At 36.8% G+C, this 14,574-nt stretch overlaps 1 protein-coding gene across 7 annotated transcripts in view; it reads left to right on the top strand.

Moving 5' to 3' along the window:
• Positions 1-14,574, top strand: part of R3HDM1 (R3H domain containing 1) — a 114,299-nt gene that overhangs the window by 34,009 nt on the left and 65,716 nt on the right. For 5 of the 7 annotated variants that reach the window (XM_060016884.2, XM_060016883.2, XM_060016882.2 and 2 more), the window contains 7 exons: positions 1,999-2,107; positions 2,197-2,292; positions 4,786-4,823; positions 4,927-4,977; positions 5,091-5,317; positions 9,080-9,334; positions 12,058-12,209. In XM_060016884.2, coding sequence (XP_059872867.1) covers positions 1,999-2,107; positions 2,197-2,292; positions 4,786-4,823; positions 4,927-4,977; positions 5,091-5,317; positions 9,080-9,334; positions 12,058-12,209 — 928 coding nt within the window. The remainder of the gene's footprint in view (positions 1-1,998; positions 2,108-2,196; positions 2,293-4,785; positions 4,824-4,926; positions 4,978-5,090; positions 5,318-9,079; positions 9,335-12,057; positions 12,210-14,574) is intronic. The other 2 variants (XM_060016885.2, XM_060016886.2) reach the window with 2 other exon arrangements.

The following is a 14,574-nucleotide window of genomic DNA, read 5'->3' as shown; positions in this document are numbered from 1 at the left end:
GAGATGTGCTCTGTTTCACTTATCTAAGTATATTTTAAAATAGAGATTTCTTCAGCTTACTTACATAATTCTCATTTTATTTATTTTATTTTATTTTATTTTTATTTTTTTCGGTACACGGGCCTCTCACTGTTGTGGCCTCTCCTGTTGCGGAGCACAGGCTCCGGACGCGCAGGCTCAGCAGCCATGGCTCACGGGCCCAGCCGCTCCGCGACATGTGGGATCTTCCCGGACCGGGGCACGAACCCGTGTCCCCTGCATCGGCAGGCGGACTCTCAACCACTGCGCCACCTGGGAAGCCCCATAATTCTCATTTTAAAATCTTTTGCATCGGGCTTCCCTGGTGACGCGGTGGTTAAGAATCCACCTGCCGATGCAGGGGACATGAGTTCGAGCCCCGGTCCGGGAAGATCCCACATTGCCGCGGAGCAACTAAGTCCATGCGCCACAACTGGTGAGCCTGCGCTCTAGAGCCCGCAAGCCGCAACTACTGAAGCCCATTCGCCTAGAGCCCGTGCTCCACAACAAGAGAAGCCACCACACCACAGCTAAGAGTAGGCCCCGTTCACCACAACTAGAGAAAACCCGCACGCAGCAACGAAGACCCAATGCAGCCAAAAATAAATAAACAAAATAAATAAATTTATTTTTTTAAAAAATCTTTTGCATCACTTGACAGGAGGTAGATATAGTACTTTACTAAAAATTCACTAGGTTAAAACAAATATTCAGAAGTGTTAACTTGATTACTACATATTGAAATATCTGGTCAAGTTTGCTGAAAATGTCATTACTGAGGTTTATTTGGTTTAGAAATTTATTTAGGGTATTCATAATATATTATGTGACTACATAATATATATTTAAAGTATATGTAAAAAATTGCTTAGGGGTTCAGTTAGCCTTTATTTCCTCTAAATATATTTTTTATATATCACATATTTCAGTTTTATAATAGGATGGTATTACATCTCAAGAGTGTTGAATGGATTAATTTGTTGAAGCTGAGAATACATTTCAGAAAGTGAAGTTTTATATAATTGTAATTTTCCAAGGGCAACAACCTTGTCTGTCTTCTGGATCTCAGCAGAACTTGCAACATTTCCATAGAGGAAAGACCGGCCAATCAGCCATAAAATATGTTGTTAAGAGTTCATAATCATTTCTTTAGGTTGTAACATTAACCTTCAAAAAGGAACTTCTCTTTTTAACCTATTTCAATTAATATAAAACAAAGATGTACCCTGCTGTAATTATGAATTCTTGGTAACTTGGTTGCATTTTGAAGTAGTCTCTTAAGCTTTATTAAATTCAGCCACAAAATATTTGATTAACACCAAACCAGGTACTATAGGAATGTAACATAAAATACTGTGCTATACTTTTTTCTTTGTCCCAGAATTGTTTCTTAGATTTAGAGGAGGCAATGCAAAGATGATATACAGGCTTTGAGTCTTACATACCAGGGCTCCAAGTATGGCTCAGTCATGTACTTGCCCTTTGACCTTGGACCCTTGCTTTAACCATTTGAACCTCAGTTTTCTCAGTAATATAATAATAACAAACTTCTACTGAGTGTTTACTGTTTTAAGTGCTGGTCACCTATTAATTCATTTCATCTTCACAACAGCCATATGAAGTAGGTACACTGTAATTCCTATTTACAAGTGAGGAAACTAGGGGAAATAAAGGTTAATAAGTAACTTGTGTAAGTCCTAAAGCACAACTAAGTGTTAAAGCTGAGTATTTGAACCTTAGCAGTCAAATTCCAGAGCCCACAATGTATTTCATACAGCCTTTCAGTCATGACATGGGGTAGTTAATATTTTCTCATAAGATTGTTTTGAGGAGTAATTGAGATAACATAAGTATCTATTAATGGCACTAGTGAGTGGTAACTTATATTTATCACCTTCTATAAAGCGTTATATTTAACTTTTCTGTAAATATTTTGTATTATCTCTTTTGTTCCCTTGGTTTTTGCTTTTTTTTTTTTAGACCTGATCAGAAATTTAATGAACATATTAAGGATGATAAAGGTGAAGACTTTCAGAAACGATATATCCTCAAGAGAGATAACTCTAGCTTTGACAAAGATGATAACCAGGTAACCTAGCATGACTAGAGCATTTTTATAGGTGCTGGACTTATACCAGCAGACCATTTTCCCAAGATTAATTGTTCTCTTTTCTTCAGATGAGAATACGTTTGAAAGATGACAGAAGAAGCAAATCTATAGAAGAAAGAGAAGAAGAGTACCAGAGAGCTAGAGACCGAATATTTTCCCAAGATGTATGTTCTAACTTATATTTAGCTCTTCATGTGTAAATATATGCTAATTGCATTATAGGGGTTCACTCCTCCCTCAATCTATTGATCACATATACTTCTAACTACATTTGTTACATATAAAGTCACCCCTTTAGAAATACTGCAGTCTGTCTTGTTCATGTTAATGATTTAGTAGTTTATAAAATACTACTTTGCACCAGTTGTATAAACTTTTCAAAAGTTGAAAGCAGATCGACTAAGGAGTAGTATATTAGACTGAGTATATAGTTTATGTAATATTTTTTTCTTCCAGACTTCTCACAGAGTTGAGATTTTTAGAACATTGGTCACTGTCTACAAAATCATGTACTCTAAATCCTACTTGTTAGTGGACTTTTCTTGATAAATAACTTGTTTCTTCTTTTAAAATACAGCTAATTGATTTTTCAGTTTAATATTTGTTTTCTACTTTATAAGTGATTATATGGAAGAGATCTTTGTTGTTGTTGTTGTTGTTGTTTTTTGGCTGCTCTGTGCGGTGTGTGGGATCTTAGTTTCCTGACCCGGGATCCAACCCACACCCACCGCTTTGGGAGCTTAGAGTCTTAACCATTGGACCACCAGGGAAGTCCTGGAAGAGATCTTTTAAGTGGCTGATTACTTTACACATATATTTAAGGGAGAATCAGTTTGATTTTACCAATATCTGTTAAGCACCTGCTCTGTGCAGTACAGGGTACTAGTCAAGGATATAAGAATATATGTAGGGCTTCCCTGGTGGCGCAGTGGTTGAGAGTCCGCCTTCCAATGCAGGGGACGTGGGTTCGTGCCCCGGTCCGGGAAGATCCCACATGCTGCGGAGCAGCTGGGCCCGTGAGCCATGGCCCCGGAGCCTGTGCTCCACAACGGGAGAGGCCACAACAGTGAGAGGCCTGTGTACCACAAAAAAAAAAAAAAAAAAAAAAAGAATATATGTAATTTGTGTTAATACCACCAGAGATAGAAGTTAGCTCTGTATTAAAAAAAAAAAAAACATAAATGACATTAAAATCTAGACTGTCAGTTAAAACTTTATAATATTCAACAAATCTTATTGATCATGTATAGTAGGTGCTGTGCTGGGCACTGGAGAACATATCCATGGACATTTACATTAATTTATCTCCCAAACAACCCTATATATGGTAGATACTATCACTGTTTTTATTTTATAGATAAGTAAACTGAGGCTCCAGGAAACTAAGGAAAATAGACAAGGATCATCCAGCTAGAAAATGCCAGAGTTGGGATTTCAGCCCATGTCTTCTGAACTCAGAGCCTAACCTAGATCTATTTCCTCTCTCTAGTTTGTAAGATGGATGAGGTCTTTACCCATGATGAGTATTCAGATAATGACAACATGGTGTGTGATTTGTATAGAAACGTGAAGGTAAAATAAGGAACACAGCAGAGAAGCACCACAAACCAGAATTGAGGAGTGAGAGGGAGAGTTAGCTTCCAAGAGAAGAACTGAAGGAGTGAAGTATTCCGTGTCCAGGGTCAACATCTGCAGCGAGCCAGAGATAAAGGAGAACTTGACACATGAGGAATTGAGAGATTCAGAGTACCTGGATTGTAGCCTAGGTGACAAGAATTGAGGGACGTTTCAATTGGAGAAATAAGCAGGAAGCAGGTGACTTGCTCCTGAAAGCTAGTTAAGGAGGTTGGGGCTTTTAGCTAGAGCAGGGGTCAGCAAACTTTTTCTATAATGGGACAGATAATGAGTATTTTAGGCTTTTCAAGCTATATAGTCTTTATTGCAACAACTCAAATCTGCCATTTTAGTATGAAAGCATCCATAGACAATACACAAATGAATGGGCATGGCTGTGTTCTGATGAATGTATATTTACAAAAACAGGTAGCTGACTGTAGTTTGTGGACCCCTGTGCTAGAACGAAGGGGGCTATTAAGGAGGGAACAGGCGTGATCAGATTGATATTTTAGAGAGATAGCTATGGCTTCTGCTGTTTAAATTGGATGAAAAGAGCAAAACTGGTAGCTGGAAAACTAGAAGACTGTTGTAATAATACAAGATGCAAAACAGATGGTTGCCTGAGTTAGGTTAATAGCACTGGAGGATTTTGGCTGTAAGCTACATTGACAGCTACTGCCAAAGCACAGGTGATCAAAATATTTGTTGAGTGAAGGAGGTGGAATCTACAGACAGGTGTATACTTCGAATATGTAATAGTGAAAATGGGTTCACTTGTTAGATATTTGAATTTCAAGCTACTTTGTACAACAAAAATGAATGGCTTCAAAAATGTGTATCTGTTAAAAATAAGCATAGTATCTCCAAGCCAAAATAATTTTTCATTGTCACTTATTTTGCAACTTATCACCATGTTTGATTTGAGGGGTGAGGGTAACTACTTTTTTAAAATTGTTACACGATTTTTGTTGTCATCGTTAGGTTCCAGATGGCGTTATCCGACAAATGCTCAACTTTTTATATCTGTTCTTTCTTTCTAGTCCCTGTGTTCCCAAGAGAATTATATTATTGACAAAAGGTGAGGGGCTTTTTAACATTTGTTTTGCTAAGTGTCTCACTGATGCTAATAAAAATAAAAATGTTTTAAAAAAAATAAAAATGTTTTATGAAAATGCCAACAGAATCCAAGACGAGGATGCTAGTAGCACCCAGCAGAGGCGCCAGATATTTAGGTATTGGAAGCATGTTTTCGTGCAGTACACAGTATTGAATATTTAAAGCATTTTTTAAATAATTTTCCTTTTTGTCTCTATTAGCTTCTCAAAGTTTTATTTCTAAATTACAGAGTTAATAAAGATTCTTCAGGGAGATCAACAAATAGCCATCAGAGCAGCACTGAGAACGAGTTGAAGTACTCTGAACCACGACCCTGGAGCAGCACAGATTCAGACAGCTCTCTCCGAAACTTCAAGCCCGCTGTAACCAAAGCCAGCAGCTTCAGTGGAATTTCAGTTCTGACAAGAGGTGATAGTTCTGGAAGCAGCAAAAGCATAGGCAGGCTTTCAAAAACAGGTATAAATATCTGTCTAGAACTGTGCAGTCAAAACATTAGTTTCCCTAATGTTGTCTTAGGTCTTTATTCATCATGTGGCTTCTGTAATTATCCTAAAATATAGGATTCCTACCAGCAGTACATTGAGCACCTCCAAAGTACTTAAGAGGTAACACGTTTACTGACATTAGGATTTATTCTCTGTGTGAGAGAGATTTACAGAAGGCATCTTTCCTTACCTAGGATTAGTTAACATTGATTGCATTTTCAGCTAATACTGTCATTAGCTGAAATTCAGCTAATACTATCATATTATTGAGTGCATTTCATGATAAAGTTCATTTGCCATTCCAAAAAAACATATAAAACTGCTGAGTTTTTGAGGAATTTAAAAACTAAAGAAATATAATACAGTGTAATTATGGATAAGTAGAAATTTCAATAACATTCTCATTCTACTAGCTTCTTTGCTTTTAGATTACATAACTTTTAGGCTCCTAGCATTTTTCTCTTTTCACTTTCACTGGCTTCGATACTAAAGTTCATGTCTCTTTTAGGATCCTCACGGATCTTTATTTGTATCCCAAAATAAGCATGAAAATCAGCAGAAATGGCTCTTTATCCTTTCGGGTAAAGCCTAGATATATGGTTTTACACAGATAACAATTGAAGGGAGAGGTGTAAATTTGAAGGTGACAGAGTAAATTTTTCTCATCTCTGACTGTAATTCAGTACTTTAAATTCTTAAGGTTTGTGAATTGCACTTGTCATCTTTTTAACTTATAATGTGTATATTTAAAATGTCTTAGTGTATATGATAGACTCTTGCTAAAGATAGGTAAATGAATATAAGAAATATGCATATGTACCAAATATGCATTTATTTGATAAACGGTCAGTCATCATGTCATCATAACAGGAAAAAAAACTACTCATGTGTTGTGAGAAAGTCATTTAGACACACAGCCAAATGAAAACATTTTTTTAAATTTATTTATTTATATTTTTTTGCTGCATCGAGTCTTAGTTATGGCACGTGGGATCTTTTGTTGCGGTGCGCAGGCTCCAGACTGCACAGGCTCTGCACAGGCTCAGTAGTTGCAGCGCACGGACCCAGTTGCCCAGCAGCATGTGGGATCTTAGTTCCCTGACCAGGGATCAAACCAGTGACCCTGCATTGCAAGACATATTCTCAACCACTAGACCACCAGGGAAGTCCCTAAAACATTTTTAGAACATGTACTATTTATAATCTATATTATCTTCAGAGATGAAAATAAATATTTAATTCTTTTATTAGGAAAAAACTTTTTTTCATATAGTTCTTGGAGATAGTCATTTTTGGCACAACTTAAAATAGAAGTTATCCTTCCGAGGCAGTCGCTGTAGTGTATCATATTTGTTTATGTCATTCATTAAAAATTAATTCTCCATCCCAGAGTCAATTCTGTTATTCAAAACCTAATTAACTATTTACATCATCAAAATCTTTTCTTTTCTTTCATTGTCTCATTGTCTACCTTAAGCCATTATACTGAAAGTCGGTGACTTCTTCAGTCTCTGTATAATAGAAAAGTAGATTGGAGGCAGGAAAGCAGTTAAAAATAAATTATCAAATTAGCTTATTAAGTACAGTGAGAAATAAATTTTAAGCTGATGCTAATGTAAGTACTTGGAATATTTTTATTCTACCTTTGTCCCTTGCTATGATAAAAAATTGAAAGTTGACTTTACGTTACAGGAAGATGCTATGATTACGAGCTGAAAATGAAAGTCTGCAGTGAAACCTGACAGTTGTTTCTCTTGATAGAGAATTATCATTTTTGATATTTCCTACACTACTCTTAATCTTTCTGTGTTCTTATAGATAAGGGGTTTCTGATATAAGAGGTTTTGGGCATTTGGCTGTGCTAAGTTCTTTGTCCTGGGGGAAAAATTATAATCTGTATATTCCTAGGTGTTAATCTAAAAGGTAAAAATATACATAACTTTGTCCTTTTGGGAATGTGGGTAATGTGTTTTTTGTGGCTGTCTGTGGCTGCTGTTACTGGGTTGGCCAAATAGTGCCTTCGGTTTTTAAGTAAAAATAAAAGACACATTTTTCATTTTCACCAAGAACTTTATTGAACAACATATTCACCGTTCCATTGCCTTCTGCCATTTTTCAGGCAACTTCATAATTCCATCTTCCCAAAACTTTTTATCTTTTTGAGCAAAGAACTGTTTCAGGTGCCTTTTACAGTCTTCAAGAGAATTGAAATTTTTTTCCATTAAGAGAATTTTGTAAAGACTGAAATAAACGGAAATCCAAAGGTGCAATGTCTGGTGAATACGGCAGATGAATCAGAACTTCCCAATCAAGCTGCAACAGTTTTTGCCTGGTCATCAAAGAAACATGCCATCTTGCGTTACCTCGATGGAAGATTATGTGTTTTCTGTTGACTAATTCTGGACGCTTTTCTTCGAGTGCTGCTTTCATTTGGTCTAACTGGGAGCAGTACTTCTTGGAGTGAATCGTTTGGTTTTCCGGAAGGAGCTTATAATAGAGGACCCCCTTCCAATCCCACTATTTACACAATCACCTTCTTTGGATGAAGAGTGGCCTTTGGTGTGGTTGGTGGTTCATTTCACTTGCCCCATGATCTCTTCCATTCCACGTTATCTTATAGTATCCACTTTTCATCGCCCGTCACAATGTGTTTTAAAAACGGAACGATTTCGGGGCTTCCTTGGTGGCGCAGTGGTTGAGAGTCCGCCTGCCAATGCAGTGGACGCAGGTTCATGCCCCGGTCCGGGAAGATCCCACATGCCGCAGAGCGGCTGGGCCCGTGAGCCATGGCCGCTGAGCCTGCGCGTCCGGAGCCTGTGCTCCGCAACGGGAGAGAGGCCACAGCAGTGAGAGGCCCCCATACCGCAAAAAAAAAAAAAAAAAAACCCGATTTCATTACATTTCAGTAGAGAATTTCATGTAGAAATACAGTCGAGAAGGTTTTTTTCACTTAACTTACGTGGAACCCAAACATCAAAGCGATTCACATAACCAGGCTAGTGCAAATGATTTTCAAGGCTTGATTTGGATATTTTGAGTATGTCACCTATCTCCTATGTAGTATAACGTTGATTGTTCTCAATTAACGTCTCAGTTTGATCGCTGTCAACTTCAACTAGTCTACTCAGCTCTGGAGTATCGTCCAGCAGGAAATATCCATCACGAAAGTTCGCAAACCACTTTTGACGTATTCGATCAGTCGCAGCACCTTCTCCATACACGGCACAAATCTCTTTTTGCGTTTCAGTTGCGTTTTTACCTTTTTTCAAATAATAAAGCATAATATGCCGAAAATGTTGCTATTTTCTTCCATCTTCAATATTAAAATGGCTTTACAAAAATTCACCAATTTTGGTAAGTTTTTTTTTAACTGCAGCTGTCACATACAGTCTAACAAACTTGTTTCAAATAAAGTTAAAGAGAACTAAGTGCTACTAGAGCCATCTTACGGAAAAAAACCGAACGAATCTTTTGGCCAACCCAGTATTATAGACTTGCTTTAGTTGCATGCTTTGGCTATGACTTCTCTTGCAACTTATGTGATCAGTTTTGCTGTATTAAACATGTTCTTGGTGGAGAGGGGAAGCAAAATTGTACAGTAAGTCAAAAATAGTTCATGCTTTCATGTGGTAACTGCATGTTATGCAATGTGAATTTTATTGTTACTTATTTAAAACCTGCGTTTTTATATGAGGTTTAAAAAATTCCCTCTTTTTCATTACTCCTCCCCTAGGTTCTGAGTCTTCTGGTAGTGTAGGGTCATCTACGGGCTCTCTCTCTCACATCCAGCAGCCTCTTCCAGGTACAGCTCTCAGCCAGTCTTCTCATGGCGCACCTGTCGTCTATCCAACTGTCAGCACTCATAGTTCTCTTTCCTTTGATGGTGGCCTAAATGGGCAAGTCGCATCTCCTAGCACTAGCTTCTTTTTGCTTCCCTTGGAAGCGACAGGCATACCACCTGGCAGTATTCTGATCAACCCACAAACAGGTTGGTATCCAGAAAAAGGTTTATTTCAGTTGAGATATCAGGAGTTATCTGAAAACTAAAGAATATGTATTAAATGTATTATCTGTATATGCATTGTCAGCTTTTTATATTTCATGTGTGATTAGCATTTTCCCTAGAACTTTAATAAAAACACTTTATGCTAGAGAATGTTAAAAGACATTTATATCAGAAAGTATTTTTCTCCTTGTGACATCCATGACATCATCTTTTAGGCCAAATAATTAAGAAACAATTCATTTCCTAGAAATGGGACAACCACCTTTGAAAGAACTTTATTTGATAGAACAGTTTTACCGTGGGAAAAATAGTATGCATTTCATGAAGAAGGAGAACGTTAGCAGCTCTTACTTCTTACGTAATGCGGTGGAAAGAACCCATAAGTAATTGCTCTTCTGAATATGGTAACTGTTTTCTACTTAGGAAAAGCTAAAGAACATCTTATTAGTAGTGAAAGAAAATAGATAGTCGTTATGAATTAATATTGACAACACATTCTTTGCAATTAGATAGTACTTTGTATTTATTGAGTGTTTATCATGTGTCATGTACTGTATTATGTGCTTTAAATACATTACTTATAGCAACCCTGTTAGGTAGGTGAAATCTACATTTACAGATAAGGAAACTGAACTTCAGAGAGATTAAGAAACTGCAGTCATAATACATTTCATTATGTATATTGGCAAAAATGACTTATATTGAGAAAATAAAATTTTTTTTTAATGGCAAGAAGTTTTGGTTTCTAATCAAAATAACATAGCCCAATCATATGGTAAGATAATGAAAATCACCTTAAGTCATTCAATAACCTTAAAGATTCAGATTTAGCTAATGTGATCATATCAGCATGGCAGTAGTTGGGCAAGGTGTGTCAGAATCTCTGAGTGTTCTGAAACCTGCCTTTTGTTTGTTGTAGAAAAAACCATGGCTGGGAACTTGTTACCTTCAGATTTCATTTGCATCTCTTTTTTAAGATAAAGTATTCAAACTTTTGTTTCTGTTGTAAAAATGGAATTAGCGTAAATAACTGACTCTTCAGAAACTCAGTTTTTGCTTTATAACCGTTATCTTCTGATCCTTCAAGTCTATTATATTACTAAACTTCTTGTTTTCCTGGGGCAGAATATAAGATGATTTAATATTTTACTATTTTCTATTATTTTTAATTCAGAATATTAGTTAACATGGTTTTGGTAACGTGGAAGCTTCATTTGAGTAGAAATGAGAAACTAAGCAACCTGAAATTAAATTGTATACTTAATTTTAAATTAGCCCAAAAGTGATCTCTTTGTTTTTGAGAACAGCATCACCACACATCCAGCTTTTTTCACACAATCCTTAAGTTACTTTTAAACATGCTTTCACTCAAGTCTTCTCTACCATTTTTTTTTTCAAAATTATTTATAACAATCAACAAATATCCAGCATGGCTTGCTTTTAGTTATCTATAACCATCACATAAATTATCAGGAAATTAACTGATGAAAATAATTTGACTTTGGAGAACTTTTTCCACTTGACAGCAATGGAACAGTGTATTCTGCTTTCCCAAATATTATTTTATTATATGTCACAAGTTTATTTTAAAAAAAGAGAGGATGTTTTGAAGGCAGTTTAAGACACATAGATATTCTTCCCATCCTAAAAGGGTATGTAGTCAATGATCTCTTTATTTCACATAGTCCTTTCATTTTTCTTTCTTTCTTTTTTTAATAATCTAGTGTGTTTTTTTAAATCATTCAGTGTATAGCAAGGAAAAATACTACTCTTTGAATCTGTTTATGTGTACATTGAAAAAGTCTGGAAGGAAGGTATCCAAATTGTTGATGATAAGATTATGGGGAATTTATTTACTTTCTGATCTGTATTTGTTAGTTATTCTGTATTTGTTAGTTATTTCTAAGAATATTACTTTGCATAATAAGAAAAACTTGTTTAGAATGTATGTGTAGAGAGTTACTTAAAAGTATTCCTCCCGTAATTGGTAACCAATAAGAATAAGCCTCAAGATCAGTACTAAAGTTCTCTCTCGTTTTATTTCTTACCTATGAGTAAAGCTCATTGGAAGTGAAAGGAAATTTTTTTAGAAAATTATTTAGAATTTTTAAATTATTTTCTGCTTTTAACAAGTTAGAAGTTATAAAATAAGGACACTGCCATCAACTCCACAATTTGAAATTTGAAGTTATCAACCATTTTAATTTTCATCAGCTTTTAATCTTACTAGTTAAATATATGCAGTGTGACCTGTAAATTAGATATTTCTTACCATCTAACAGGCTAATTAATAAATTTCCAGTATCCCAAAGTCAAGTATTTTTTTTTCCCCTTGAAACTGAAATGTTACACAATCCTGTAACTCAATCCCTTGAGCAAGATGTGTTTCAGAATTGAGTTTCTTGGAAAATACTGTGTAGTATAAAACAACTCAAGTGGTTTCTGGCACGGCACCCCCATAGTAAAACACCGCAGCAAAAATTTTGAATATTTACTCTAAGTGGGAAATATAAAGACTATTAATAGGCTCGTGTAAGATCAGGCTTTGCTTTCCAAGGTAAGAAAAGCTTTTGGTTTCCAGAACCTTGACGCTTTTGGAATTATGAATCAGGACTGCAGACATGTGCTGTAAGTTGTCTGTAGAGCGACCTATATTCGGTCTCCATCGTAAATGATCTTTTGTTCTTCCTTTTTAAAATTTTCAGGTCAGCCCTTCCTAAACCCAGATGGGAGTCCAGTTGTGTGTAGCCCTCCTGTGACTCAACAGCCAGTTAGAGCCCAAGTGCCTGGACCTCCACAGCCGCCTCTGCCAGCACTGCCACCTCAGCAGCAAGCAGCCCATCACATCTTCTCACAGGTGCACACGTCCACGATTACACAATGCTAAGTTCACCTGCCTTTGCATATTTGGGACTAAAATCACTAATTATAATCGAGAGAGCCCAAGTAAGTGTCTCTTAGAACTTTAGTATTCTCCACCAGTGATGTCCTACTCATCGCTCGTAGGAAGAGAGGTTAACTTCAAGGGCTTTTCTGCTAATGAAAACAGAATATATATTGGAAGGAAGGGAAATATTTATCTCACGACCCTGTATGGTGAGTATTTTATACCTTGCATTTCACAACAGCAGGCAAGGGACCAGAGGAATAAAAAATAAAACTAAGATAGTTCATTACCCCAGTGAGCAAAGTGAGTTGTTCTAAGATTCAACAGATCAAGCACTTAGAAGAAACTGAGTTGACTCTCCTCGCTACAAGGTACTCTCCACCCCACCTGCTCTGTGAAAGATAAAGACAGAAACATTGATGTAGAATTCTCAGTAGTGCTCTTAATAATATCTTGAATTTGTATAAATGTTTAGAGTTTACACATGCATTTTCACATTCAAGCTTTTCCCCTGTAGATGTGTTACTCATTCTTGCTGAACTTGACTATACTAGTGTAAATTCTTACTTTCATTCTATCTTTTAAAGGTTGTGTAGCATATCAAAGGCAGTTTGTACAGTTATTTGCACCTCTTTTTCCCTGGAAGACGATCTAAATATTCCACTGGTGAGAACATGCAGAGTAATGTTTTGAGAAAGAAGTATAGTGATAAACTTGAACTGGAGAAATTTCATTAGTTTTATTCACAAGTTATATTTGTACTGCAGGGGTGAAAAATGTATGAGCAGTTTGATAAAGTTATCAAATATTTTTAAACTAATGCAAATAATTATTGCTCTGGCAATTAAGACTTGTAATACTGGGCAAGGCAGTTTCTCTGAAGTAGGACTTCAAGGTGTTTGATGCACTTCCAAGACCATACAAATGAATTCATATATGTAGAGGAAACTGTCTAAAACTACTTCCAAAGACTCCCATACCTACTTCCCAACCCCGTTTGATTACATACACTCAGGTACATATTAAACTACATAAAACTCCCTCCCTGGCCTTCTCTGCCTTGGTTTCATTCAACTTGGTCTTGAAGTGTTTCCCTTTCATTTGCTATTGTGTGGTCATCTTTGCAGTGCTGTGAATTTCACCAAGAGCTTTATAGGGCTGATTTTCATTTGATTTAATTCAATGGAAATAATGTTAGTCAGGCACCTTCAAAAAATCCTAAGGGTTTAATCTGTGGTTATATGTTTCAGATTATTATCTCTTAGAAATAGCTTTGCCTGATTTAGCTTTAAAAGACAGTCCTAAGTGAAGATGTAGGCAGCTTAGTTTAGAAATGCTGTCTTAGGGCTTTCCTGGTGGCGCAGTGGTTGAGAGTCCGCCTGCTGATGCAGGGGACATGGGTTCGTGCCCTGGTCCGGGAAGATCCGACACGCCGCGGAGAGGCTGGGCCCGTGAGCCGTGGCCGCTGAGCCTGCGCGTCCAGAGCCTGTGCTCCGCAACGGGAGAGGCCACAACAGTGAGAGGTCCGCATACCGCAAAAAAAAAAAGAAATGCTGTCTTAATAGACTATAACTTGAAATATTGGGGTATGCCTCAAACTCCATGGCTGTTTTTCCTGGCATTGCTTCAGGTGTTTCTGGTAATTCTTCGTCAAATACAAGAATAGAGAATTGATGAACAAATGATACTCAGTAGCGATCTCTTGCACACTGAGATAATCCATCCATGAAATTTCAAATAACCAAACACAGTAATGCTGTGATTTCCAAAGCCTTCAAATGGGCTGCGTTCTTGAAACCAGTCACTTTAAGTGGATGTTATTTTACAGCCAGTTGCAATTTAAGTAGGAAAAAGGAAGTGCTAGCGCTTTTTCTTTTCTACGTAGTGTCAGAATTTCACTTTGATCAGCCAGTCTTCTAGCCCACATTTTTCTCATTACCACTTGACACTCTAGCAGACATTAAGTCCTACCCTTAGTGCTCACAGTGTTCTTGTTTCTTTTACGCCCCAGCAGACTAAGGCTTTTGTTTCATCTGACACTGACCTAGTAGGTCACGTTTTCTGGAAGAAAGTTGTGTCTTAATGGTTGTCTGACTTAATAACACATTATATAGCTTGTACTTGGTAGTTTTAAAGCCACAACACCTCATTTAGTGTGATATGTGCTGTCATCCATTAGGAAGCTTGCTAATTTCTAGTCAAGAGGTTAGTGAGGAACCAGTGGCTACTCTGTAGATTTTCAGCTTATACTTTTTTTAGTATGTTAGCTCTAGAATTTTTTGTGGAATTCTAAACTAATCTAAGCCTTTCATTTTTTCCAGAAACTGTTGTGTTG

Source organism: Delphinus delphis, chromosome 7 (genome assembly GCF_949987515.2).
Source record: "Delphinus delphis chromosome 7, mDelDel1.2, whole genome shotgun sequence".
Taxonomy (NCBI): domain Eukaryota; kingdom Metazoa; phylum Chordata; class Mammalia; order Artiodactyla; family Delphinidae; genus Delphinus; species Delphinus delphis.
The sequence above is the reverse complement of the archived record's forward strand: the minus strand, read 5'-3'. Positions and strand labels throughout refer to the sequence as shown.